Source organism: Cyprinodon variegatus, unplaced genomic scaffold (genome assembly GCF_000732505.1).
Source record: "Cyprinodon variegatus isolate N-32 unplaced genomic scaffold, C_variegatus-1.0 Scaffold729, whole genome shotgun sequence".
NCBI lineage: Eukaryota > Metazoa > Chordata > Actinopteri > Cyprinodontiformes > Cyprinodontidae > Cyprinodon > Cyprinodon variegatus.
In genome coordinates, this window is record NW_015151182.1 from 302,685 (window position 1) to 327,759 (window position 25,075).

Here is a 25,075-nt window from a genome sequence, read left to right on the forward strand (position 1 = left end):
AAAATGAGCCAGAAAATGACCCCACAGAATAAACCATATGCACAGATTAAGATTATATCCAGAAGCTAATGAGCAGTAGGAATTTCTGGATCCAGTACAGCTGGGTAGAGGAAACGTTTGGTGCAGCCGATGGAAATGATTTTCATAAATCATAAGGTCCATTAAATTATCTGTAATCTGGATCTAAATCTAAGTTTTGTTCCTTATGTTGTTGCTTGAAACGGCTTGAAGCTCTAAACAATTAGGGACATTTCAACCAAAATTATAAACAATAATACCATTTAAGTGCATTTGTTTAACTGTCAGGTCTAAAGCAAAGTTAAAACCACCCAAATGTGTGTTTTTTTTAATAAAATAAAATTAACTTAACCAAAAGTTTTAAACTAAAAGCAAAGATAATCCAGAATTTCTTTAAAAAAAAATCCCTCAAAATTAAAATTTATGTCATAAATTTTATTTATGAAGTACAATTTCTTCACCTTTAAGAATAAAACTGCAACAACAGAGTAGATCCTTAAGCAAATCTTCAGATAATAAAGGCTGGAAGAGTGTGAATCCTCTGGAACTGATATTTAAGATGTATGGAGATGTTTTTCCTGCCTGGTTCCTGGCAGCTCTCTGGACCTTGATTTCTCTCTACCTACCAAATAAAAGAAGATGGGGGTGCTCAGTGGAGGGATCTTTCTGCATGGAGTTTGCATGTTCTCTCTGTGCATGCGTGGGTTCTCTCCGGGTACCCCGGCTTCCTCCCACAGTCCTAAAACATGACTGTTCGGTTAACTGGCTTCTCTAAATTTTCCTTAGGTGTGAGTGTGTGAGTGAATGGTTGTCTTGTTTGTCTCTGTGTTGCCCTGAGATGGACTGGCGACCTGTCCAGGGTGAACCCCGCCTCTCACCGTTAGACAGCTCGCTTGGCATAAGTGTGACAGAAGAGGATGGATGGATGGATGGATGGATGGATGTTGATTTCCAAGCTTTTTAGAATAGCCCAACAAAGCTTTGTTATGGCTTAGAAAACATGCAAATTGAACTGGAAGAACAGGTCTGTTGAAGTCGTTGTTAGCCACCCGATACTGGCCCATGCCTCTGAAAAGGGGAGTCGTTAGGGTCATTGCTGGCTCGGCTAAACAGGCGAGATGTCTTGGTCCCCTGCGTGGAGATGAGGATTAAGATGATAGCAGGAAGGAATCAACTCTATTGCTGAGTTGTGGGTTTTTGAGAGCTGGAACCTGATTCCACCCCCTGAGTCAACCAACCTTAAAGAGACAGAGTGGACTCAGGTTTCAGCTTTAAAAAATGTACAACGCAGCGTTAGAGTTGGTGCCTTCCTGCTATCATTTCAATCCTCATTGCTGTGCAGGTGACCAAGACATCCCGCCTGTTTAGCCAGGCTAACAAAGCACTCAACAACTCCCCATTCCTCAAGGGAAGACCTGTTCTTTTGGTTCAATTTCAATGTTTTCTAAGCCATAACAAGGCCGTGTTAGGCAACTCTATAAGGCTTGGAACTCAACACTAATTCTGACAGTTGAACCGAAAAAGCTTCCTGGATGGGAAGCGAAACATATTCAAACTTGGAAATAAAAGTCCAGTGTTTTGTTTCTTTTACTTTTTTGGAATATGCTCTCTTCGTCCTCTGACATGGGAATTGGCTCGAAGGTCGTCTGCCTGGATGTGTGTTTCCTGGACGGCGCAGCCTTTTACAGTTGCCTTTCCTATCTCTGCTTCTTTCTGCATCTCTGCTTCTGTCTCCTTGAACCCCAGTCGGCCTCAGCAGATGGCCGCTCACAATGAGCCTGGTTCTGCTGGAGGTTTCTTCCTGTTAAAAGGGAGTTTTTCCTCTCCACTGTCGCTACAAGCATGCTTAGAGTGAGGGATTGCATCCAAGTCAATGAGTCGATGCAATCAACTGGTTTTCCTTTGATAGAAAACTTTGAATCAATTTGACTGTATGATCTGGTGAACTGTGTTAGGATAACTATTATAACTAAAGTGCCTTGAGATGACATATGTTGTGAATTGGACGCTATATAAATAAACTGAATTGAATTGAAACTGAAATGAATTCATTAAACATAAAGAGATAAGACTTATTTGAATTTGTATCATTTTCCTTTGATAAAAAAAATTCCCATAACAAGGAGCAGGCTCCTGGTTGGCTTTTTAGAGGCCTTTGAGACTCACAGAAAGGAGGAGATAAATTATTAATATCACACATCCACCTCGTCCTCCAAAACAAGCACCCAGGACCACAACTCCTCCAGGCGAGGCAGAGGCTGAGCAGATGCAGATGAGGAAAGAGGAGATAAGGAGGCTTGCATTTATTTAATAAAAGCTTGAGTGAAGCACTGCTTATCCTCCTGCAGAAGTGTGTTGCAGATATTTTTGATTTATGGCCAATATTGAAGCGTGGGCTGAGCTGTTATTCCACACCACACCACCTCTAGATACAGCCGAGGCGGTGAGGAATGCACTGGAAAAATGATTTAGAAATAAGTAAAGATTTCTTAAATTAAGTGTTGGGCTGTTTATACTTCTGCAATCGCACACATCAAATGTCACTTGCATCTGGCCGTGAACCAGTTTTGCTGGTATGCTTCTGCACCATCGGTCTGGAATTTCTAGGGACGCACAGCAGTTTCCTGCCAAATAGCAAGGGAAAGCCTATTGGAGGACTTGCAAGAACTGCGGCGGATCGTCACGAGAACTTTGGCGACGGGAGTTTTTATCTTCCAAAACAACAATGGTGCGCCTGCAAGGTATCACGATCAGGGAGATGGATGTAGAGTTGCTAGACATCGAAGAGGAACAGGTTCTGTAAATGGAGTTGGCAAAAAGACCGATTAACCTTTCGTCATAGCTGTCCATTCTAGTTGTTCCTCGTTCCTCGGTTTTTAAAAATTGCGCGTCCCGGCACCGAATCGAGAAGGACGACCACACAGAGAGCTGGAAAGGCATACCAAGGACCAATCACAGCTACTTTTTGTCTGTGCACTTCCGCTTAAAGCCTGTGCGGGTTTGCGACCGTCCAACGCGTAGTCAGGATTTTTTTAGGTGTGTGATGACGGTTGCAGAACTTCTGCGCAGGGGGCGTGGTCACACACAGAGACAGATTTGATGATTTGCAAAGGCTATGCGTCAGAAGCATAAATTGGCCTTTACGAGTGTGAAGATGTGCACCACAGTGTCTGCGTTGGGGGCACATTTGCATTCGCTGCGACACACATGGTTTCTAAGCGTAAACCAGCCTGAAGTCAACAAAGTCAGCTTGAAGGAGTTTCTGACATCACAAATCGATTAAAGCTCTTTAAAATACCAGTTTCTTATTTTCTTTCCAAGACCTTTATGTTTACATTTCAGTTTGGAAAACCAATCCAAGAGGACAGAACCTGTGAAGTCATGATCTGGAGGGATTTTTTTCTGGAAAACTTAATGCCCACTAAAGTATAAAACCATGCACAAAGAGGAAGACATTTAACCCTGTGCTGCCGTCTCTGGACCATGTCTCCCTCAAATGTTTTTTTTTTTTTTTTTATCTCATTATGAGAGTATAACTGATTTCCTTTTAATGTCACATCTGAGCAGTGAGTCAGACAATGGCTTTTGGCTGCCATCTTCAACCGAGACATTTCCCTCATAAACATGCTGAGCAGAGTGTGAATGAATGAGGGTTTAAATGCTTGGGTTGGAGCTGAAGCAATAAAAACACAAAGTGCAGCGTGACTCAGTTGAAAAATATCTCTTTTTTTCTTTAGGATTTAATTCAATCAACCAGAGAAACAGTGATTTGGCTCAGATACATTATTTGTCAGTTTCCTGTATCTGATTCCAGGGTTAGTCGCAACAATCTGGACGAGTAATGAAAGCTGCGTCTCATTATTTACTGTAAACAAAATGTCACAATGAGCTGCAGTTCAGAGCAGCAACAGAGTTCAGCTCCTATCTGTCTGAGCAGGCCTGCTGCAGAACCACTTCAGGGCCCGCTGTTTGACTCAGTTCAAAGCTCCCTGCGGCTGGCAGCGATCCAGGCCTCAGGGCCCGGGACCAGACCCAGAGCCGTCCATCAGCTGTCAGGTTTGTCCTTGTTGGGCCCCATGAACTCCACCCCATCGATCGGGATGTCCTTCTCCTTGATGGCCTTCTGCACGCAGCGCTGGTACTTCCGGAAGGTCTCGGTGCATGGGTCTCCGCTCCGGTCCCCCTTGAGGAAATGCTCCGCGAACCAGCGGTTGAAGCACTGGTCGTACTCCCGCTTCAGGTCCGTGCAGGCCTCCCCTACGCTGTTCATCTCCGGGGATCCGAGCAGGCAACGCCGCAGAGAGATTATCCAGACGGGATCTACTATCGCTACAGACGCAGCAATAACAACCACGCTGACTGACTGTCCTTTAACGCAGCACGGGATTGGCTGTTTCTACACAGACGCAGAGGTAGAGCAGCGTAGGCACGTCACGACGTAACAGAGATATGTGCAGACAGAGTATGCACTCTGATATAACATGCTATTACTTTGAATACTACCTATACAGCTAGAAATAACGGAACTAATTATGATAAGAATTGTGTTTGCTTTTCCAGTTTTACCCTCTGTTCTATTTTTTTCTTTGCAAAAGGCAACTTTTCTTTTTTGTTTTCAAAAACACCATATATGCCGTTTCTGAGGGAACTTTTTTCAGTGCAGATATTTCAATACAGCCAATTAATTTCCAGGATTAGGTCCCAAAAATAGTTTTATGGACTTTTTGTTTATAATTTAATTTATATATCAATGTTTACTGAACAAATTTATATCAAAACAGTAAAAGATGATGCTGTTAAGCTAAAAGCCAGATGCCATTGTTCAGGGAAAAAGAAAATGCTGACAATATATGCTAAAACGTACGGAAGAGGATTAGGGCCACTGGAAAAATATAAAAAAGTTAACTGATTTTAAACTTTTATTTTAGTATAATATAAAAAAGTCAGAATTCTAACTTTTTTTCTCAGAATTCTGAGATTAAAGTCAAAATTTTGACATATTAAACTGAAATAATATTTACAAGATCTATTAACTTTTTTATTTTTTTAGTGGCCCTAATCCTCTTCCGTAGAAATGACAGACATCAGACACGTCCTTTTTTACAGTTTCTCACACCTAAGTAGAAAGCAGCAGAGTGAGCCCTCTTTATTTTGTTTTATTATCGTCAACTCAAAACCCGCGAGAGTTGATACGCAGCTTTCTGAAGTCTCGCGGCTCTCCGGGAGAACCAGACTCGTCACACAGATTCAAATAGTTGTTGTTTGGCTTTATTCGTCTTTTACTGGGATAAAACCCACAGCAAAGCTTAAAACCAGGTGAGAAGCGGGTGTCAGTTGGTTAATATGACAGCTAATTTATTATATAAGGCTGGTTATCTTCATGCTAACCAGATTAGCATGCTTTGTTAGCTTAGCTGGGGTGGTTTTTTTGCAGTTATTGTGTTCGGTTCGGATGTTTAATGTCACGTTCTCTCCATGTGAGTCGTCTCTAGTCACACCAAGATGTCTGACAGCGATGACAGCGACTTCTCGGACAACCAGAGTGAACGAAGCAGCGACGGGGAGGCCGAGGAGGTGGATGAGAATGAGGTGAGCTGGTGCTGATCAGATGCTACAGGCACGTTCTTACCAGTGGATCTCAAATCCTTTCATTTTTAATTCTTCATTATTGTATAGTCATTATTCTATGCACACCCATTAACCATAAAGCCAACTACCAGTATAGATGTTCGATTGCTGTATAAACTATTTACTCAGACGCTCCTTCTATCAGCTTGTTTTTTGTAAACAAACCAAATCTAAACTCTTTGCTGTTTTAGGGCGTTTTGTGAAGCCTTATAACACAATAAACGTGTCAATATTTTTGCCTTTTTTCTCTCTCTGGAAGCAGAAACGTTGCTGTTGATGTAATCATCCAATAAAAGCAGATACATTAAAAATGTTGTAGGAAAAGTTTTATATTAGCTGGACGTTTCTTTTTTTTTAAAGCATGACTTAATTTTTGTTGTTGTTGATTTCTAGTTTACCTGATTGGCTATTATGAGTTTTATGGTTTATAAATAAAAAAAAGTAAGTATTTTTTGGTGGGTGGGACCACAACAAAAAACAAAAACAGGTTTGACCTAAAGTTTATTATTTGTTGAGGCATTCATGTTAAGGCGTTCATTAAAGTTGTTGGCTCCCACCGCCAGGAGGAGCCGGCCAGCCCCGTCGGCAGTGATAAAATAGCCGAGGAAGAGGGGGAGGACCTCGACGAGGATGAGGAGGAATACGATGAAGAGGAGGATGAAGAAGACGAAGACCGGCCGAGGAAGAAGCCCAAACACGGAGGGTTTATCCTGGATGAAGCTGGTGTGACGAGACGACCCTCCCTCTGTTTTAACGTGCACAGTCGTCGTGTTGTTTTCTGAAGGCGGAGCTCTAACATACACCTGCTCCTCCGTGTCTTTGTACAGATGTGGATGATGAAGATGAGGATGAGGATCGCTGGTCTGAAGGAGGGGAGGATATTCTGGAGAAAGGTTAGACTTCTCACACTTTCTGTTTGCATCAAAAAGAGCGTTACGTTCAAAACAAACACGATTAGAGCAGCAAAGAAGGTCCGACGCGCCTCGAGGACAACTGTGATGCCCTTGAAGCGTGTCCAGTAAAGAGTGTCCAGATGCGTCTTACCCCCGGCTCACACCGACTCCGGTCTTACCGTTGTGGTGCGGTGCGGCGCCGCAGTGATTCCAAGTCATTAAAAAGACATAAACCTCTCTCACCGGCTGCTGAGCTGTCCGGCTGCGGTTACCGAGACACTCCGGCGCTGCAGAAAATTCAGCAAGAAAGCTATCCTTGCGGCGTGCCGGAGCCCTCCGCAACAAGCTCTCACAAATATCCTAATTTGGGCCGTGTTATCGCGTGAAGTTACGTGAACTCAAGTGAACTTTTGTTGTCGCGAGTTAAATCTCCGGACCTGTTGCCGGAGCCGCAAAGGGCGGTTTGAGAGGGGGTGTGTGGGAGTTGCGGTCTCCGTCGGCTTGTTAACCGCACCGGAGCCAGTGTGAGCAAGGGGTTATGCTTCTGCTACTACTGTGTTCAATGGCAGAGAGCGACTTTTCTATATTTGCTGTGAAAAATCGATAAAAAGTAGTTTTAATATGTTTTTAGTGGAAAAAGTCCACCTCAAAACATCATCTGGGCAGTCAGTTGATCTAGGTTACGATTCTGCTTTAACATATTATTTCTCTGTCGGAGCCGTGCAGACCCCCACATACCAGCGGTGCGCTGCCACTGGGGAACAAGTCGGGCTGGGAATTGACAAGATTTTCGCGATTCTGATTCCCCTTATCGATTCTCTGAAACGATTCGATTCCTTATCAATTTCACTGTACAATTTCGGGAAATAAGCTCCTCCCCCTGATTTAAATAAATGAGCTTCATCTTTCTCTTGTTCCCTGAACTGCGGAGCAACTTCGTAGCATGTTTCGTTACATCCATTGCAATAGCTAGAATCATGTAAGAATTCCAGCTACCAGTAGTTCTAATTAAACATGCTAGCAATGAAGGGCTGAATTAACGAGAAAGCCACACTCCCTTAATAAATCCAAAGAGAGGTAGGAAAATGGTTTATTCCCAGAAATGGCATATGATTTACTAGGAACCACATTAAGCACAGCCAGCGATATAAAACTAGCTGCTTACCACCAGAGTTACCTTCATTGCTGGTCGTTTTTAGCTTCTGTCCGGAAGCATTAAAAATACGGCATTCATTAAAATGTATGCCATGTTGTGTGCGCAGGTGTTTCTGCATGTTATTGCCACTTTGCAAGGATTGCAAGGCGCCTTGTCGCCATCTTTCTCTTCCTTAAAATGAAGCCAAACTTTTGATCGCTTTCCCCAATGGGGCGCCTTTTAAGAGAATCGTTAAGCGAGCTGCCAAACGGTGCCATGGAATTGGAAAACACAAAACTGGTTCTGAACAGGAACTGGTTTTCGATTCCGATCCCTAGAATCAAGCAGCAGCAGCTGCCTCCAGCCCAGTCGCCTCCTGGGGGGTTTCCCCTACAAAGTAGATGCTAGCATTTTTCAGGTATGTGGTACAAACTGCAGGTACCAGAATAATATAAGCAAACTTATTTTGCTGGCAGGTTTCGACATTTTAAGTTAATTTAGGCGTTAATAAACAGTTTCAGGGGAGTGATCATAGCTCTCAGCAGCACTGTGTCTGTCTCCCTGCCAACTCCCAGATCAGCTTCTCTGATTGGTTGATGTGGCGCGTCGAGCATCAAGTTCAACTTTTCCAACTCCAGCATCTGCTGCTTGTGAAACGCGTCACGCACCTCAGATGGGGGAAGTGGCGGCCTAGTGGTTTGGGCATAGAGCTTGAAATCCTGAGGCTGTGAGTTCAAGCCCCTCTCCCACATTGCCACTCTGGGTCCCTGAGCAAAAAGACTCTTAACTGCTCCCCCAGGTACCACACAATTGCAGCCCACTGCTCCATAAGAGGATGGGTGAGTGAATTTCGTTGCTCTGTACTTGGAGCAATGTAATGGCATTAAAAAAAGCTGGGGAAAAAGAGAAGCTCATGAGGCGCTGCTTCAGCTGCTCAGATGCACTGTCCTTTTAAAGAGCCTGGATCCACGGACGTGCAGGTGCCGCAGTGGTTAGGGTGCATGACCCATGTACGGAGGCCTTAGTCCTTGACGTGGGCAATCAGGGTTCGAATCCAGCCTGTGGTCCTTTGCCGCATGTCTCTCCATCTCTCTCATCTACCCTTTCCTGTCAGCCTACTGTCAGAAAAAAGAGCCACTAGTGCCATTACAAAAAAGAGCACCTGGATCCACATCAACTACAGAGTTTACATGTAAACCTGCTGCTTCTGCTGCTCAAATCATGTTCGCTATGAACGTAGCATAAGTCAACCAAGGGATGAGAAACGGCGTTTAATGACAGTTTGTTCAAAAGTTTGAGAAATTCTTATACTTTGATCATGATGCACAGTAACAGGTGGGGGTGGGGGTCTGTTATGCTTCCTTATGTTTAATTCAGGCCAGATTGAACCACATGTTTAGTTCTGCTCTCTGCCTTTAGGCTCCCGGTCTACCTAATACGCTGTAAATGCTCCTACCGTTCTCTAAAGTGTGTTTTTGTGTGAAGCTGTTTCCTTTGATGTTTTCTGAAGACTCAGACTGATCTGGGCTCTAACTGAACTCTCTCTTTCCTGCGGCGGCCCCTCGCTGTCATGCATGCGGCCTCCAGTTAACGGTAATTCTGCTCAAGCTCTTTTGTCATTGACTCCCATTAAAAAGTAAATGGATCATCCATTTAAATGGTCATCCATTTAATAAAACCCTTCATGTTGACGTCACCTCATCTCGGCCCAGCTGCACCTGTGAGACGGCACTGAGGGGGAAACCCATTCTTGAAAACTGTGGCTTCCTATTGGCTGAGAGGAGACGGCTTGAACGTTTTCCTCATTTTGCTGCCTGATGATGAGCTTAGATGTTTCAGTGGTCAACTAACTCCTATGGTTTTAACTTTTCATCTGAGATCATTAAAGAAATTCCCTTAATCTGGATATAGAATAAAGGCAGACTAACAGATTGTTTTTATTTCAGCCACAACATTTTGACCAGTTTAAGATTTAACTTAGTTTCAGATTTTATAGACGTGTTTGGAAGAAGTTTCTGCAGTAGAAAGAACATCCAACAGAGAAAATATCCCTCCTAAACCTTTTTCTTTTTTTTTACATTTATTGACATCCCAACCAAACACCTCCATTTCATTTCTTTTCATTTCATTTATTGTTTATTTGAAAGGGGGCAGTGTACATTAATCAACATTAAAATAATGTAGATATACCCGAGTTAGCTAAGGAGTGCTAATTTTCATCGGTAGTCCCCCAGCCAGGTATAAAAAAAAATGTATAAAATCACAAGATAAAATTACAATACCAATTACATAAAAAACATTATAGTTAGGAAATACAATTCATGTAAAATAATTATAAATTATTTAAAATACACACAGAAAACCTTAGTGCCCACAAATTTGACTCTCTGCAAGCCATTTTTTTTTTTGCATTCTTTTTGAATGAAGAGAATGACAAAGAGTCTCTGATGGTTTCTGGCACTGTGTTCCATTGCTGAGATGGTCTTACAGAGAAGACAGCCTGACCAAAGGCTGTTTTTCTCCAGGGGATGTTCTCTTATTCTGCAAACTGCGGTTTAACCATGGAGTGGAGGAGGCATGTGTTTTCAGCCTTATCTAACAAAACAATTGGTATTCATTCATATTTAGCCCCCCATACCTTCATTCCAGGGTTCTAGCCAGTGTACTTTTGTATAGCAGGTCACTACTCTCTGACTTGAAGTCACTATTTTCATTTTTTATGAGCGTTTTTCCAAAACATTAGAGCACAAACCCTAAAAGTTATCAAAATCACACTGAAACTAGGCAGAAATGATGCCTTCTAATAGGCCTAACAACCTCAGAACACTTTTTCATCCTTATTTGCACACAGATTAGCAAATCACTGTTGGATAGAAATCAACCCTGCTTTCAAACCCAGCAGCCTTGATAGCAGGGATGAAGAAAGAATGATGGAAAGGATTCCTAAACGGCGGGTCCGTCATTCCGAACCGATGGAGAGAGCATCACTGGTGCATAGCTGTCTTATCTCGGCTGAAGGAGGATCAGAGCGACGTCTCTGGATCAGTCTGACAGTTTGCTCATTAAGGGGAGATCTGTCCAAGGAGGAAAACATCATGGAGAAAAGATGGAAAGAAAAAGGAGTGGGCTCAGTTAGTGCAGGGAAACAGAAAACTGCTATGGGTGTAGCACATACAGGCTTTCTGCAGGTCATTAAAGGTCATTCAATTATTTTTTTTTAAATAAGGCCTTAATTGGCATTAAAATTAAATCTGATTATTGTGGCATTTAAAAAAAAGATTTATTAAAACGATTTCGTCATGTGTAATTGTTGATCGCATTAAAATTATTTCCAAGAGTATTAAAAAAAGCACTAAATTAGAGTTACTCATTCCTGTACAAACCCTGATAAAAAACACCCATAAAAATCCTGCTGAACCCTGAAACCCAGGGTCAGCTCCGCCTCCAGATGTCTCCTAATCAGTCCCCAGAGTCCAGCTGTGCTTGATTTGATTCTGACTCTAACTACAGATGTTCTGGTCTCAGAACAGCCCAGCACAGCTTAGGTAGGAAGCTCTGGTTCACTATAGAGCAGAATTAAGTTCTGACTTTACAATTATATATTTGAATCATGTTTTAGATAAATGAATGAATTGTATATCTATCATTTTATGGTACATTTGTTTACTTTCCCAGTTTATGTATTTCATAATGTATTTTGGCCCTCCATATATCTAAGATTGCCTTACAGTTATTGTAACAATGACTACTCTTAAATAGTCAGTCCTGTGGGACGATAGTTTAGATCCAAGTAGATTCAGAATGGCCTAGTCAAAGTAAAGACCTATCCTTAGCAATTATCTGTGGCACATTTTCTCCATCCAGTCTGACTGAGCTGGAGCTGTTTTGAGATTCCATAAGGACCTGCAGTATGGCCGACATTTTAGGTCTTTATAAAACCCCATAAGTCCTCAGGTTATTTTGGGATCTTAAAGTGACCAAACATCCAGTGGCTCTGTGATTTCAAAAGCATTGCCTTTATGACCCAGTGCCCAGAATCCCACCAGTACCCAGGTCCTTTGGTTGGTCTCCAAATAGGTCGGTCGATCCCACTCAGGCCCTTCCTCCCTGACCTTCCCTCAGTCTCCTTAGCATCACAGCGTTTTGAGCTAGCTACAATTAAATCTGTGTTCCTAATGTTGTGGCTCCTAAGTTTTTTTTTTGTTTTGTTTGTTTTTTATAAGTTAATGATGGTTAAACATCACTGTTTCCAGCTTTTGAAGCTGATCAGCTCCGCTTGTCTTAAAGTTCTCGTTGAGTTCATCTGGAACCCATCAGAGCTCCAGTTTGGAACAGGATTTTCTCTGTTCGATCAGTTTAGCAGAAGGAAGAACTTTGAAAACATTTTGAAGCTGCAGAGTTGAGCTCCGTTGTGCCTAAACACCAACATGGATGAGTCTTCCATCCTGGTTTAACATGCTTTGGTAGCACGTAGATCCTCACTGCTGCAGCCATCTCGCACACCCTCTTATCCACGTTGTCTTCCTTTCATTGTGCTTCGTCTTGTTTCCTGCCTCCATTGCAACCCTTCCTTTTTCTGATGGTTCTAGTCTGTTGACTCTTGTTTTCTCTCTTCCTCCGGTCCTCCCTCCCTCATGGATCCTGAGCAGAAGAGGCTGAAGGTGAGCGTTCCTCTTATCTTAAACATTCACCTCATGCGCTGCTGTGCTGAACATCAATGATAAAATTATCTGCCTTGTTTCTCCACAGCTTCTAACCTGGACCATGTGGTTCTGGATGAAGATCACTCTGGATCCAGGCGACTCCAGAACCTCTGGAGGTAGAACATGCATCTCCATCGTTTAGTGGTTTGAATAACTGTTTGCTCTTTGTCGGGTTGTTTTCACACTTAAATGTGTCAGATCATTGGATAATAGTCTACTTCACCTGGTAGATCCTGATTAAACTGTATAAAAAAAGAGACCTGAGCTCAGCCTCAGCAGCTAAACCCATCCTGGTGTTACTGGACCTGAATGTGTAATAAATATAGAAACAGAACCTCTCTGACAGCTGAAGATCTACAGCAGGGATGTCAAAGTCAAATACACCGAGGGCCAAAAAACCATTTGCTACAAGCCGAGGGCCGGAACTGGTTAGATGTTTATAACATATTAAAATGAACATAGCCTATTGAACCAAGAACCAAGACCTAACACTTTGTTTTTAAAAAAACAAAATATCAATATTCTTAATAAATTTTATTATATAATTATACTTGTATATAAGATATATACATAAATGAAAGTGCATGCATGCATTATGAATTATGTTTGGATTGTTTTGGTTTAACATTCCAAGCACACTAGGCTGAACTGGGTTGTCTAAGGAGGCGGAGCGCTCTAACTGCGCTGCGCAACTGCGCTGCGCAACTGCTGCGCGCAGGTGTCAGCAGAGGCTGATTATAGCCAAAATAGAAGGAGCCTGGATGGAGAGCAGTGCAGCGCAGTTAGTGCACTCCGCCTCGTTAGACAACATACTTCAGCCCAGCTTGGATCGTTAAAGGGGGAAAAGCAAAAACCAAAACAATCCAAACATGCAAAGAACAACAGATTTATTATTTTCCCCTAGGAATGTAGTGTTGGTGCGTGCAACACAACCACACCCACACTAAATTCCCCACAATGCAACGGTAGCCCGCGAGGTGACAGCAGCGCACACAAATGGCTGGGGCCTGTGGGCCCATTCTAATGGTAATTAAATATCATCCAGGGGGCCACAGATTAACAATTCGCGGGCCTTGACTTTGACATAACTGATCTAGAGGAAGACATTTGGACTTCAGAGAACCAGGATCCACAGAGAAAACCCGGAAGAGACTAGAATTACTCCAGGAGGTCTCAGAACAACATCTAATGCTGCGTTCACACCAGACGCAGCAGGAGCAGCAAAATCGCGTCTGCTGCTTCATTTTTGCTGTTTGTACCAGTTAGTTCTGACGCACGGCTGAAGCAGCTTTGCTGCTCTGGCTGCATGGTGGAAAAGTGGGTCTGATGCACGTTGGGCGGAGCTACTCTATCCTTTCTTTGCCTTGCAGCTGTATTTGCTGTGATCAGTGGGAATAAAGTAGTTTTAATATGTTTTTAAGTGGAAAAATCCACCTGAAAACTTAATCAGTGCAGTCAGTTCATCCAGATTATCATCCTGCCTTCCAATAATTTTTCTGTCGGAGCCGCTCAGACCCCCACATACCATCGGTGAGCTGTCAGTAGGAATCCCATTCAACAGCAGCCTATGGCCCGGTCTCCTCATCGCAGTTTTCTGCGGCGGCTGGAAGGCGGTTTCCATGTACATAATCCAAACTGCAGGCACCAGGATAATAAAGCGAACATATTCTGCCGGCAGATTTCAGCATTTTAAGTTAATAATTTAGGCGTTAATAAACTTTCAGAGGAGTGATCCTAGCGCTCTGTGTCATCAGCGATGTGTCTGTCTCTCTGCCAGCTCCCAGATCAGCTTCTCTGATTGGTTGATGCGGTGCGTCGAGCGGCAAAAGTTAAATTTTTCCAACTCGAGCAGCAGCAGCGGCGGGCGCGCGTTACATGCTTAAACGAGCTGCGCCAACTGCTCAAAACACGCTGCGGGACATTTTGCTGCACTTTGACGTGGTCAACCATTGACTTTGCATGTAAACTAGCTGCTTCTACTGCGCCTGCTGCGTCCGGTGTGAACGCAGCATAAAGCTCTGCAGACCTCAGTGTTAAGGTCAGAGGTCATGATCCAACAGTCAGGAATAGAAAGACGGCTCAGAGATCCAAGACCAGAACCGCTGCTCGTGTTTGATACTTTTATTTTAAAAATTACTTTTCAAGAACAACCACAGACTAAAATGGGAACATAAAAAGGGAAATGAGAAAAGAAAGAGGTGGAGGAATCCGATATAACCGGCCCACTAAGGTACTTAGGAGTGCAGAACCAAATTCAATTCAATTCAGTTTATTTATATAGCGCCAAATTCACAACACACGTCATTTCAAGGCACTTTACAGTTCACCAGATTATACAGTTAAACTGATTCAAAGTTTTCTATCTAAGGAAAACCAGTTGATTGCATCGACTCGTTGACTCTTCAGCAATCCCTCAAACTAAGCATGCTTGTAGCGACAGTAGAGAGGGAAAAACAAAATTTTAACAGGAAGAAACCTCCAGCAGAACCAGGCTCAGTGTGAGCGGCCATCTGCTGAGGCCGACTGGGGTTCAAGGAGACAGAAGCAGAGATACAAAAAGCAGCTGTAAAAGGCGGCCCCATCCAGGAAACACACAGCCAGGCAGACGAACTCAGAGCCAGCTCCCATGTCGGAGGATGAAGAGATCCCTTTAAAGCTGAAGACTTTCATTCCCCCCTGTCCTCACGCAGAGATGGAACTCAGCCTGTTAATGATGTTAACGATGAGGCGAGAGGTTGATCTGCTTTTCATTTTCTAGCTTTTCATCTCAAAAACCGGTTATTTTTCTGCAACTGTGTAAACATTGCTGCCCACTGCTGTGAGATCTAACACCCTCTGACCCTGAACCCTCTGCAGCTGGCTGTGAAGGAGATGATTGACTCATTTATGTTAAAAAAAAAAAAGTCCAGCTCCTAAAAAAGCATCTTCTCATATAGTCCCAGGGGTAATAGGAGAGTTTGGCTTAGATGAAGCGCAGGAAATTAATTTTTGGAATGCCTGTTTTCTCGGTGGGAGTCCAAATAATGGCAATAACAGTTCTGTTGTCAATCAGATTGGGATTTCATGGCCGATGTTTCTGTGTTTCAGAGACTCCAGGGAGGAGGCGCTGGGTGAATACTACATGAGGAAATACGCCAAGTCATCAGTGGGAGAGAAGTGAGTATCACAGCCTGACATGTAGAAGGACTTGGATAAACCGAGCGTCTCAACATTGTCATCTCAGCTTCTTGTTTCTATTGTTTGAGAAAACCTAGATTGGTTTAAACAAACAAACATATTTGACCTTTTGAATAAACCTGACTTTCTGAATTGGAACAACAGAGGGATCCAGTTCCTTTTATTCCACTCAAGCTCTTTCTGATTAAATAAAACTTTTCTGAATAGAATTAAAGACCCAGGCCAGAGAATTCAAACCCCTGGTGTCACCGTCTGACTTTTCCTCCTGTCACCATAGAGACACCATTGATCATTTAACCGAAAAGATTGAAGCTAAAAAAAAACTCTTTAAATCCCTTTTAAAGCTGGAGAGTTTTAACTTTATTTAATTTTTCTAAATTAATCTTATTCATACAAATAAAGGCCGTTAACCCTTTATAGCGCCCTCAGTGAAATACTTTGAAAATCCACATTTCCAGCCAACAGTGTTATCGGAATCCAGGACAAGACCTTATTACCTTTGTAACATTCAAAAATTATGGATATTTTTTAGGGCAAAAATTAATGTCAATGTAATAACTAGAAACACCAACTCACCCAAATATATTAAGAAAAACAACTAAAGTGTGTCTGTAAGAAATCAATGAAAAACACTTCTAGAGTGAAACAAACACATTTGTTTTTCAACATAACCTTAGAGACATTAATGCTGATACTGGCACTTACTTTTTTAGTTTATAAACCTACATATATTTGTTAACTAGGCTTATTAACTTTTTTACTTTTCAGTTAGCTTTTGACCTTTTCTTCTTCACTTAACTTTTTTTTCAAATTAATTTAAAGTACACTGGAAAAAATCGAAGTCATTTTTTCTTATAGTGAAAGCATTTGTTCTTGAATTGAGATAAAAAGAGACATTTTGCCAATGGAACAAGACAATTTAAATTTTAAATAAGAAAACACAATTGCATTGTCTTATTTCAAGTGAATATTATCTAATTATCTTATTTTAAGAGTAAAAATACTAATAATTAAATATTAAATAATTGGCAAACTATCTTATTTACCTACTTAAGTTAAGGGTAAATACACTTAATTAAGAAATTTTTACTTGTTTCTGGATCATTTTTTCCAGTGTAGGTAATATATCATTAAAGGGCTCATCTAAGTGGTCAAACGCCACAATAAGATGTACAGCCATTGTTTGTTTGTACATTTTGTGCTTCTAGACCTCACTCTGGGACGGGGGGGACTCCATTTGTAAATGGTATGCAAGTGATCAAAAACACTAACTTGCCCTATAAAGGGTTAATGGAAGAACTAATTTTATCCCTTGGTAGATTTAATTTTTGCAGACTTCTACCCCGTTTACACTACCCTTGAAAAACCGATCCATGCCGAGAAGGTCCTAGCTCGGATCAGTTAACCAGGCCGAGCTCGGTTCTGACGACCGTTTACGCATCACGCTATCTCGGTTCCTCGACTCCTTGCCTCCTAGTGACGATCTGCGGTATTACTGCCAGTATTGAAGGAGGAAATCAAGCGGTTGGTGGCGATAATGCACCAAAAGTTGTTTGCCAACCGCCATAAAACACAAGAAGAAGAAGACAAAGAAGGAGGGAATCAAGCAAATCAAAATGGCGGCGCCCGTCACATTCAGAAAGTTATGCTTGATTATTATTGCTGTACTTCGCTGTTATTATTTAAAATGCCATTATTTAAAATTTTGCATAGAGAAGATTTCGATTGTTGTTTATAGTTGTTCTTCTTCTGTTTTGTGTTGGTTGGCAAGCAACTTCTGGAGGGGCATTACCGCCAACTACTGGAATGGAGTGTGAATCGCGATGTGCAGCCAGACGGAGATGACGCGTTCTGCTCATGCGCTCTTGTTATCAGAAAACCGAGCCAGGGAAAAACCGAGCCGAGCCCACCTCTGGAACTGGTTTGCAGTTAGCTCGGTTCGGTTGTGTCTAGCTCGGTTCAGTTCAGTTTGCTTTCCATTTACACACGATAAGTTATCTCAGTTACTGAGCTCGGACCGGTCTGAGCACGGTTTTTAAAGGGTAGTGAAAATGGGCTATTCTTCACATGGCAGCTAAATAAATGGGTAGCAAACATTCATCTTCTTCTTTTGTGTGGTTTAAAGTAACAATTGGGGTACTGAGGAGCTTTCTGATGACATCACTCAGCAGCAGCTGCTTCCGGGAGTCAAGTATGTAGACACTCCTTTGACCAATCAACTTCTAGACTCTTGCTGATGTCATAAGATTTTCATCCCGTTTCCTCCCGTCTGTGCAGGGACCCAAATCTGTGGACTGTGAAGTGTAAGGTGTGGAAACAGACACACGGATGATCACACACACACACCCACCATCACACCCACACACGCAGATCAGTACAGAAGGGAAAGAAATCAATCAAACCTGTTTCCTGTTTGCAGATTGGGGAGGAGAGAGCGACGGCCATCGCTCTGATGCGGAAGTTCATCGCCTACCAGTTCACTGACACAGTAAGCGTCGACGTGTCACCTGACTGCAAGCTGAGCTCTGATTGGTGCTTCCTGGTCGTTAATGGAATGCGTGGGTTTTCCTGTCCGCAGCCTCTCCAGATCAAGTCTGTGGTGGCGCCCGATCACGTCAAAGGCTACATCTACGTGGAGTCGTACAAGCAGACCCACGTCAAGGCCGCCATCGAGGGCATCGGTAACCTGAGGATGGGCTTCTGGAACCAGCAGATGGTTCCCATCAAAGAGATGACGGATGTCCTGAAGGTGGTCAAGGAGGTGACCAACCTGAAGCCCAAGTCCTGGGTCCGGCTCAAGAGAGGCCTGTACAAAGATGACATCGCTCAGGTGAGAGCCCATCCTGGCGGTAGGACGCCTGACTCGCCCGCGCTGATGGAGGAAGATGTTTCTAAACGCTGACAGCGTGATCCTCTTCTGTTTGGAAAGATGATCTTTAGTCCTGCTCTCATTCTGAGGAGCATGCAGAACTTCAGTGTCTGTTCTGGTTGATCATTTAGGAAAAATCTCCACATGCTCATTAGAATGATGCAAACAAAAGCCAGAGATCCATCCTTCCCTGGTCTTTTCTTTACGGTCAGCGATATTAGCCAAAAATCTAATAGCGAATTATATCGGCCGGCATCTAAAAACTGATATTGTCGGGCTAATAGAAACACTTTTCTAATATTCTACAGCACAGAATAAGTCATAAAAGCAGGTTTGATTAATGCTGATTTCGTATCTGGTCAATATTGGTATCAGTCAATTCTCTAAAGTATTGTATCAGAAATATAAAAGTTCTATTGGGACATCCATACCATTCTTCTTTTCCTCCATCCATCCATCATCCATCAGCAGTGGTTGAGGAGCTCTGGACCTTTAGCTGGCGGTTCGAGCGTTGCTGTTTTAGGGATAGCCGATTGGATGAATCTATCAACCACTGATTATAGACTTAGTTCTTCAACAATCATTTTTTACCCTAACTTTTTTTTTTTACAATTTTCCTTTTTTTGACCAAATACAAAAACTCAACAATCAAAAATTAAGTTTTTTTTAAAGGAGAACACAAACTTCCAGCTGCAGCTTTTCACCCCCCGGTTCCATTGTGCAGCATCACGGTGGATCTACTGAAACTTGAGAAAGAACTGATCTGAGACCAGAGACTGTCTGCTTTTCTTTTTTTTGTTTTTTTTTTTTAAACAGCCAAACCAGAGAGAGTCAGTTTTTTTTCTAAATGTGTTTATAGGCCGCTCCATCTGTTACAGATTTGGTTTTAACAGAACAAATTAGGGCTGAAAGAATTAAATGGATTAATTGTGATTATTCGTTTAGAATTTATATGCAGGCATCCCCAAACTCTGTCCTCAAGGCCCCTGTCCTGCAGGTTTTAGAGGTTTCTCTGCTTCAGCACAACTGGTTATAATGATTGCAGTAGACCAAAAGCATGTTAATCAGCTTTCAATTAAAATCAGCTCTGCTGGAGCAAGGAAACCTCTAAAACCTGCAGGACAGGGGGCCTTGAGGACAGAGTTTGGGGATGCCTGATATATAGCACTATAAGCATATGGGGGAGTGTTGGCCTAGTGGTTAGAGCAGTGCGCTTGTGCTCTGAGAAGGTTGCAAGTACCTGGTTCAATCCCCACAGTCGACTGGCTGGCTCCCTGAGCAAAACCCTTAACCCACCACTGCTCTCCGGTTCGTTGCTCTGTACCTGTGACAGCATAATGACAATACAACGCTGGAAAGTGGTTAATTGATTATTTAACATTATGATTTAGTAATAGAAAAATCGTTAACTGAAGTATACAGACTCTAAAACAGTAAAACAGCAGTAACTATACATATATATAAACATTTTCATCTGCGAATATGCTTCTTTGGAATCTTTGTCTATCCGGATATTAATCGAAAAAAAGTTTTCAGTCTGTTCAATTATGTGTATTCAGATAAGTAAATTAATAACGGTCGAAAAACTATTAATGTCTCATAACATAAAGAGGAAACTTAATAAGAAAGAACCAGCGGTGTTCTGATGCTTGTTTTTGCCCTCATTTGTACAAATATGTCGCCCATCTCCATTTGTTGGATGATGAATATCTGTTGGAGATATTTGGCGTATCTCCCAGCCTGACGCTGTAGATCCTGTGTGTCTCCAGGTGGACTACGTGGAGCCCAGTCAGAACACCATCTCCCTGAAGATGATTCCTCGCATAGACCTGGACCGCATCAAGGCCAAGATGAGTCTGGTGGGACAAACTGACCCTCCTGTTGTGTTTTTTTTCTCCCTGTGGAGACATGGAGCTGGTTCTGACTCACACCTGTGTTGGTTTGTAGAGGGATTGGTTCGCTAAGCGGAAGAAGTTCAAGAGGCCTCCACAGCGACTGTTTGACGCCGAGAAGATCAGGTACGGCGTCCATTCCTGTTTTACTCTGAGCGGGTTTTAAAGCCAGAGCTGAATGTGAGGAACTCTTTCAGATCTCTGGGGGGGGAGGTCAGCCACGACGGAGACTTCATGATCTTTGAGGGGAACCGATACAGCCGCAAAGGATTCCTGTTTAAAAGCTTCGCCATGTCTGCCGTGGTGAGTCCAAGAACGCAAACCCTCCGATGCTGCGGCTCCTCAGAGCCGAACCTCAGCACGCCGTTCTGCTTTGTTTCCGGTAGATCACAGACGGAGTGAAGCCCACCCTGTCAGAGCTGGAGAAGTTTGAGGACCAGCCTGAGGGGATCGACCTGGAGGTGGTCACAGAGTCAGGTGGGCCGACGTTTCCTCTAACTTGGAAGGATTTCCATGATGGGTTCTGATCAAAAACGGAACAAAGCATTTTGATTTTTCCCCTCTTTGTGTGCAGGGAAGGAGCGCGAGCACAACCTGCAGGCCGGTGACAACGTGGAGGTGTGCGAAGGGGAGCTGATCAACCTTCAGGGGAAAATCCTGAGCGTGGACGGCAACAAGATCACAATCATGCCCAAACATGAAGACCTGAAGGTGCTGAACCCCCATCGGCAGCCACGGCCCGGCGCCGTTTCCCTCTCGCTCATTTCTGTCTCCGTTTCCCTGAGCAGGATCCTTTGGAGTTCCCGGCCCACGAGTTGAGGAAATATTTTCGGATGGGCGACCACGTGAAGGTGATCGCCGGGCGTTACGAGGGCGACACCGGCCTCATCGTCCGGGTGGAGGAGAACTTCGTCATCCTATTCTCCGACCTGACCATGCATGAGGTGAGACCACGGCAACATTCTCCGTCTGCCTCCGTCACCGCTCCGCCCTTCCTGACCTTCCGTCTCGCTCTGTGCCGCGCAGCTTAAGGTGTTACCCAGAGACCTGCAGCTCTGCTCCGAGACGGCGTCCGGCGTGGACGTGGGGGGCCAGCACGAGTGGGGGGAGCTGGTGCAGCTGGACCCGCAGACCGTGGGCGTCATTGTTCGGCTGGAAAGGGAAACATTCCAGGTATTATCCCGCTCCGGCAGCTTTCTAGCTTGAACAGGCGGATGGTGCGTGACGGCTCTGCCTTTTAGGTCCTCAACATGCACGGGAAGGTTCTGACGGTGCGCCACCAGGCCGTGAACCGCAGGAAGGACAACCGCTTCGCCGTGGCGCTGGACTCCGAGCAGAACAACATCCACGTCAAGGACATCGTGAAGGTGATCGACGGGCCGCACTCGGTAAGCAAGTTCTTCCTGGTTCTGCATCTGAGCGACTCATTAGTCCTCTAGCTGATCTGAAAACAAGCCTTCAGTTTCTTCATTTCGGTTCTGCTGTTGTGGAGCAGTTCTGATGCCTCCATGTTGAAAGCTTCCTCTCCTTCCAGGGCCGGGAGGGCGAGATCCGACACCTTTTCCGAGGCTTCGCCTTCCTGCACTGCAAAAAACTGGTGGAGAACGGAGGAATGTTCGTCTGCAAGACCAGACACCTGGTTCTGGCTGGAGGCTCCAAGGTAGGCTGCCCTGCACTGTCCGCTGTCCTCTGAGGTCCAGAGAACCAACCGGCTGATTTTATGCAGTGACATCTCCAGGTTCCACCTCATTAGACCAGGAAGCAGGACACGGAGTAGCTCAGATATTCACATCGTGAGCTGAGGCTTCTACTGAGGAGAAAAAGGAAGCTGGGAATGTGAAAATGTAGCTCTGAGGTCATGTTTGAAAACTCACAGCTGTTTGTTTCACTGTGTAGAAAGAGACTGCAGTAATCCTTCTTCTTCTCCTCACTGCGCCGCTCAGCGAGATGCTGCCAAATAACCTTAAAAAAGCCTAAAGTTAAACTTGACTTTGCCAGAGTTTAAAAAGGATCCTGACTTTGTTTCCTCCGATGCTTCTGCTGCTTTCAGCCAAGAGATGTGACCAACTTCACGGTGGGCGGCTTCGCTCCGATGAGCCCTCGCATCAGCAGCCCCATGCACCACGGCGGAGGAGGTGGGTGGCTGAACCCGAGGCAGCGAATTGTTTGCCTCATTCTGAATCAAACATAAACTCTGGGTTTTCCTTAATCCTCCTGGGACTGAATAGGTGGACTTTAGTCCTGATGTGAAGTAAAATGATAAAACTCAACAGCTAATCTTTGAAAACCAAAGTCTAGAGTGGTGTGTTAACTGTAAGCCGTTCTAACATCAGTTAAGAAGTGTGTGGAGGCGTTGCAGTTCAGTGCTTCTCCAGCAGGGGGTCACTTTAGCTTCATCCACATAGTTCTCCCAAGAAGTGTCTCCAGACGGTTTGTGTTACCATCTGTTTGGATGTTTCTATGGATATAAACAGGACAGAGTCTCAACATGTGGGACTTTTTAGACGCTTTTGATCAGCTTTGAAATGTTTTAGTTTTTAGTCTCCTATTAATCAGATTTGTGATTTAACGAAGGAGCGTTTCATCACTGTCTTCTTCCAGGCGCTCCGCAGAGAGGAGGTGGAGGCGGAGGAGGGTTCGGTCGGGGTCGAGGACGCAGAGACAACGAGCTGATTGGTCAAACTGTCCGCATCTCGCAGGGTCCTTACAAAGGTCAGCCTAAGGGAGACGCCCGTCGTCTGTTCTGCTTCGGTTGTCATTTGTCCTGACGCTTCTTGCCTCCGTTTCCCAGGATACATTGGTGTGGTGAAGGATGCAACAGAGTCCACGGCCCGAGTGGAGCTGCACTCCACCTGTCAGACTATCTCTGTGGACCGGCAGAGACTGACCACCATGTACGTACCACAGCTTGGCTTTTTCACTGTCTGCAAATCACACAAGCTGTGGTTCGACTTTGGAACCACCAAATCCAGCCTTTCCTTCTGCTGCTTGACCTTCTGTTTAAGGCTGATTCTCTGTCAAAGCATATGTGTGCTGTGCAGACATGAGGAAAACATAAATCCATTTGGCATTTTTTAAGAATGTTACACTTATTAAACACAAAAACAAACTTACAAAAAAACTGTTATAATTGAAAATATGGTTTCATATCGAGCTCTTTTTCCATATTTCCTTTGTCTCTTGGCCAAGTTTTGGACTCTGTCCCTCATAAGACTGAAATTAAATTTGATTCAACAGTAACTTTATTGACAAATGGCACAGACATTTATTTTAATTGCTTAAAAGATATATTTTATTAGTTTTTTCATAAAGAACGGCCGTCCCATGAGATCCCTGTAATTGTAACCACAAAATGTAACTTTTAACTGTTTTATAAGCTTTGCCTGCTAGCAAACACATCAGTTGTCATTTGGAAGCAAGCTAATGGCACAGAAGCCCTGTTAGCTTCATGAAAAAATGTATTATACTTTTTTGCAAAACCAAAAGTCATCAAACACCTCATATTTCCTTTGAATGTAAAAGTAGTGGAAAAAACAGCGTTTTAGATTGTGCATTTTGAGTTAATTTTATGCTAACTCTAAAACAGACTAGCATGCTAAATATTGTCATTTCCACAAAAGTAATTTATGTATATGATATTAAATGTATCATTAATTACATTTTCAGTTAATGTTTTTATACCTTATGATGAACTAGGAAAAAATCTAATTATTTCCAAAAAAATACGTGTTGGACTTTCTGAAAAATAAGCAGATTTGATTGTAGTTGGATAACCACTCTTAAACCTTTCAGTTGTTGCTTTAGTGACTGCTTTTTATAAGAGGTAATACAGCTGGGATGCCTAATAGTTAAAGATTATTGCTATTTGTTCTTTCATGAAACATCTGGAAGGTCAGTATTCAGCGTGCTGTGCCAAAAATGCTGCATGCTGAAATTATATTAGAGTTTAATGAACTCATAAAGTGAGATAATTTACCGAACAATGAAGAAACTGTTCATAACAGTATTTAACAGGCCAATGCTACTGGCAGGCTTCCCCAATTCTCCACAGTGCTGTTTGTTGATGCTGTGTTGTGAGTAAAGTGCAGCAGCAGGGTAATTAGCAGGTTATTATGGCAACATCAATCTCGTTAAAGCTTGTTTATGATTAGGCCAATTAGCAGGTGGTAGGTCTGCTTTGGGCCTCATGTTGCAGTACAGATTTACCCTCATCTCAGTCGACGTGACCAGTATCGCAGAAACTTTCTGAATGGTACAAGTATATTGTCTGTTTATGCTCTGTGTGCCACTGCTGTGTTTAATGCAGAAGAAGTTAGGGGACCATTAAGATGACTGTTAAGATGTTCTGTTGATTTGTGGGACTGTTCTGCAAACGTTTAAATGTTTTGTTTTTTGCTACGAGTGCTGTGATGTTTATTCTGCTAACATGGTTTCTGCTAATGTGGTTGAGATGTTCAGCAAGCATTAAAATATCCTGTTCTGTTAGACGTTCTGCCGTTTAGATGTTGTAAAGGTGATTGGCTGATGAACGTCGTTTAGGTGTTTGGCTGACGGACGGCGTTTAGGTGTTTGGCTGACGGACGCCGTTTAGGTGTTAGGCTGACGGACGCCGTTTAGGTGTTTGGCTGACGGACGCCGTTTAGGTGTTTGGCTGACGGACGCCGTTTAGGCGTTTGGCTGACGGACGCCGTTTAGGCGTTTGGCTGACGGACGCCGTTTAGGCGTTTGGCTGACGGACGCCGTTTAGGCGTGTGGCTGAC

General features: G+C 43.4%; 2 protein-coding genes across 4 annotated transcripts in view; one reads left to right on the plus strand and one right to left on the minus strand.

The window, feature by feature from the left end:
• Positions 1-3,725: 3,725 nt before the first annotated feature.
• On the minus strand, positions 3,726-4,395 carry triap1 (TP53 regulated inhibitor of apoptosis 1). The gene has a single exon (XM_015395179.1). The coding sequence runs from the start codon at positions 4,286-4,288 to the stop codon at positions 4,064-4,066; it is 225 nt and encodes a 74-aa protein (XP_015250665.1). The 5' UTR covers positions 4,289-4,395; the 3' UTR covers positions 3,726-4,063.
• A 786-nt stretch (positions 4,396-5,181) lies between these two features.
• Positions 5,182-25,075, plus strand: part of supt5h (SPT5 homolog, DSIF elongation factor subunit) — a 31,010-nt gene continuing 11,116 nt past the window's right edge. Inside the window, exons 1-24 of one of the 3 annotated variants that reach the window (XM_015395186.1) lie at positions 5,182-5,334; positions 5,511-5,607; positions 6,210-6,369; positions 6,474-6,539; positions 9,262-9,267; positions 12,324-12,335; positions 12,424-12,493; positions 15,465-15,533; positions 17,680-17,745; positions 17,832-17,862; positions 17,974-18,042; positions 18,133-18,384; positions 20,193-20,282; positions 20,371-20,441; positions 20,513-20,618; positions 20,702-20,792; positions 20,890-21,026; positions 21,104-21,259; positions 21,342-21,488; positions 21,557-21,703; positions 21,850-21,975; positions 22,366-22,450; positions 22,917-23,027; positions 23,107-23,209. In XM_015395186.1, coding sequence (XP_015250672.1) covers positions 5,521-5,607; positions 6,210-6,369; positions 6,474-6,539; positions 9,262-9,267; positions 12,324-12,335; positions 12,424-12,493; positions 15,465-15,533; positions 17,680-17,745; positions 17,832-17,862; positions 17,974-18,042; positions 18,133-18,384; positions 20,193-20,282; positions 20,371-20,441; positions 20,513-20,618; positions 20,702-20,792; positions 20,890-21,026; positions 21,104-21,259; positions 21,342-21,488; positions 21,557-21,703; positions 21,850-21,975; positions 22,366-22,450; positions 22,917-23,027; positions 23,107-23,209 — 2,258 coding nt within the window. In that variant the 5' untranslated portion in view covers positions 5,182-5,334; positions 5,511-5,520. Of the gene's footprint in view, positions 5,335-5,500; positions 5,608-6,209; positions 6,370-6,473; positions 6,540-9,261; positions 9,268-12,323; positions 12,336-12,423; positions 12,494-15,464; positions 15,534-17,679; positions 17,746-17,831; positions 17,863-17,973; positions 18,043-18,132; positions 18,385-20,192; positions 20,283-20,370; positions 20,442-20,512; positions 20,619-20,701; positions 20,793-20,889; positions 21,027-21,103; positions 21,260-21,341; positions 21,489-21,556; positions 21,704-21,849; positions 21,976-22,365; positions 22,451-22,916; positions 23,028-23,106; positions 23,210-25,075 lie in introns of all 3 variants that reach the window. The other 2 variants (XM_015395187.1, XM_015395188.1) reach the window with 2 other exon arrangements.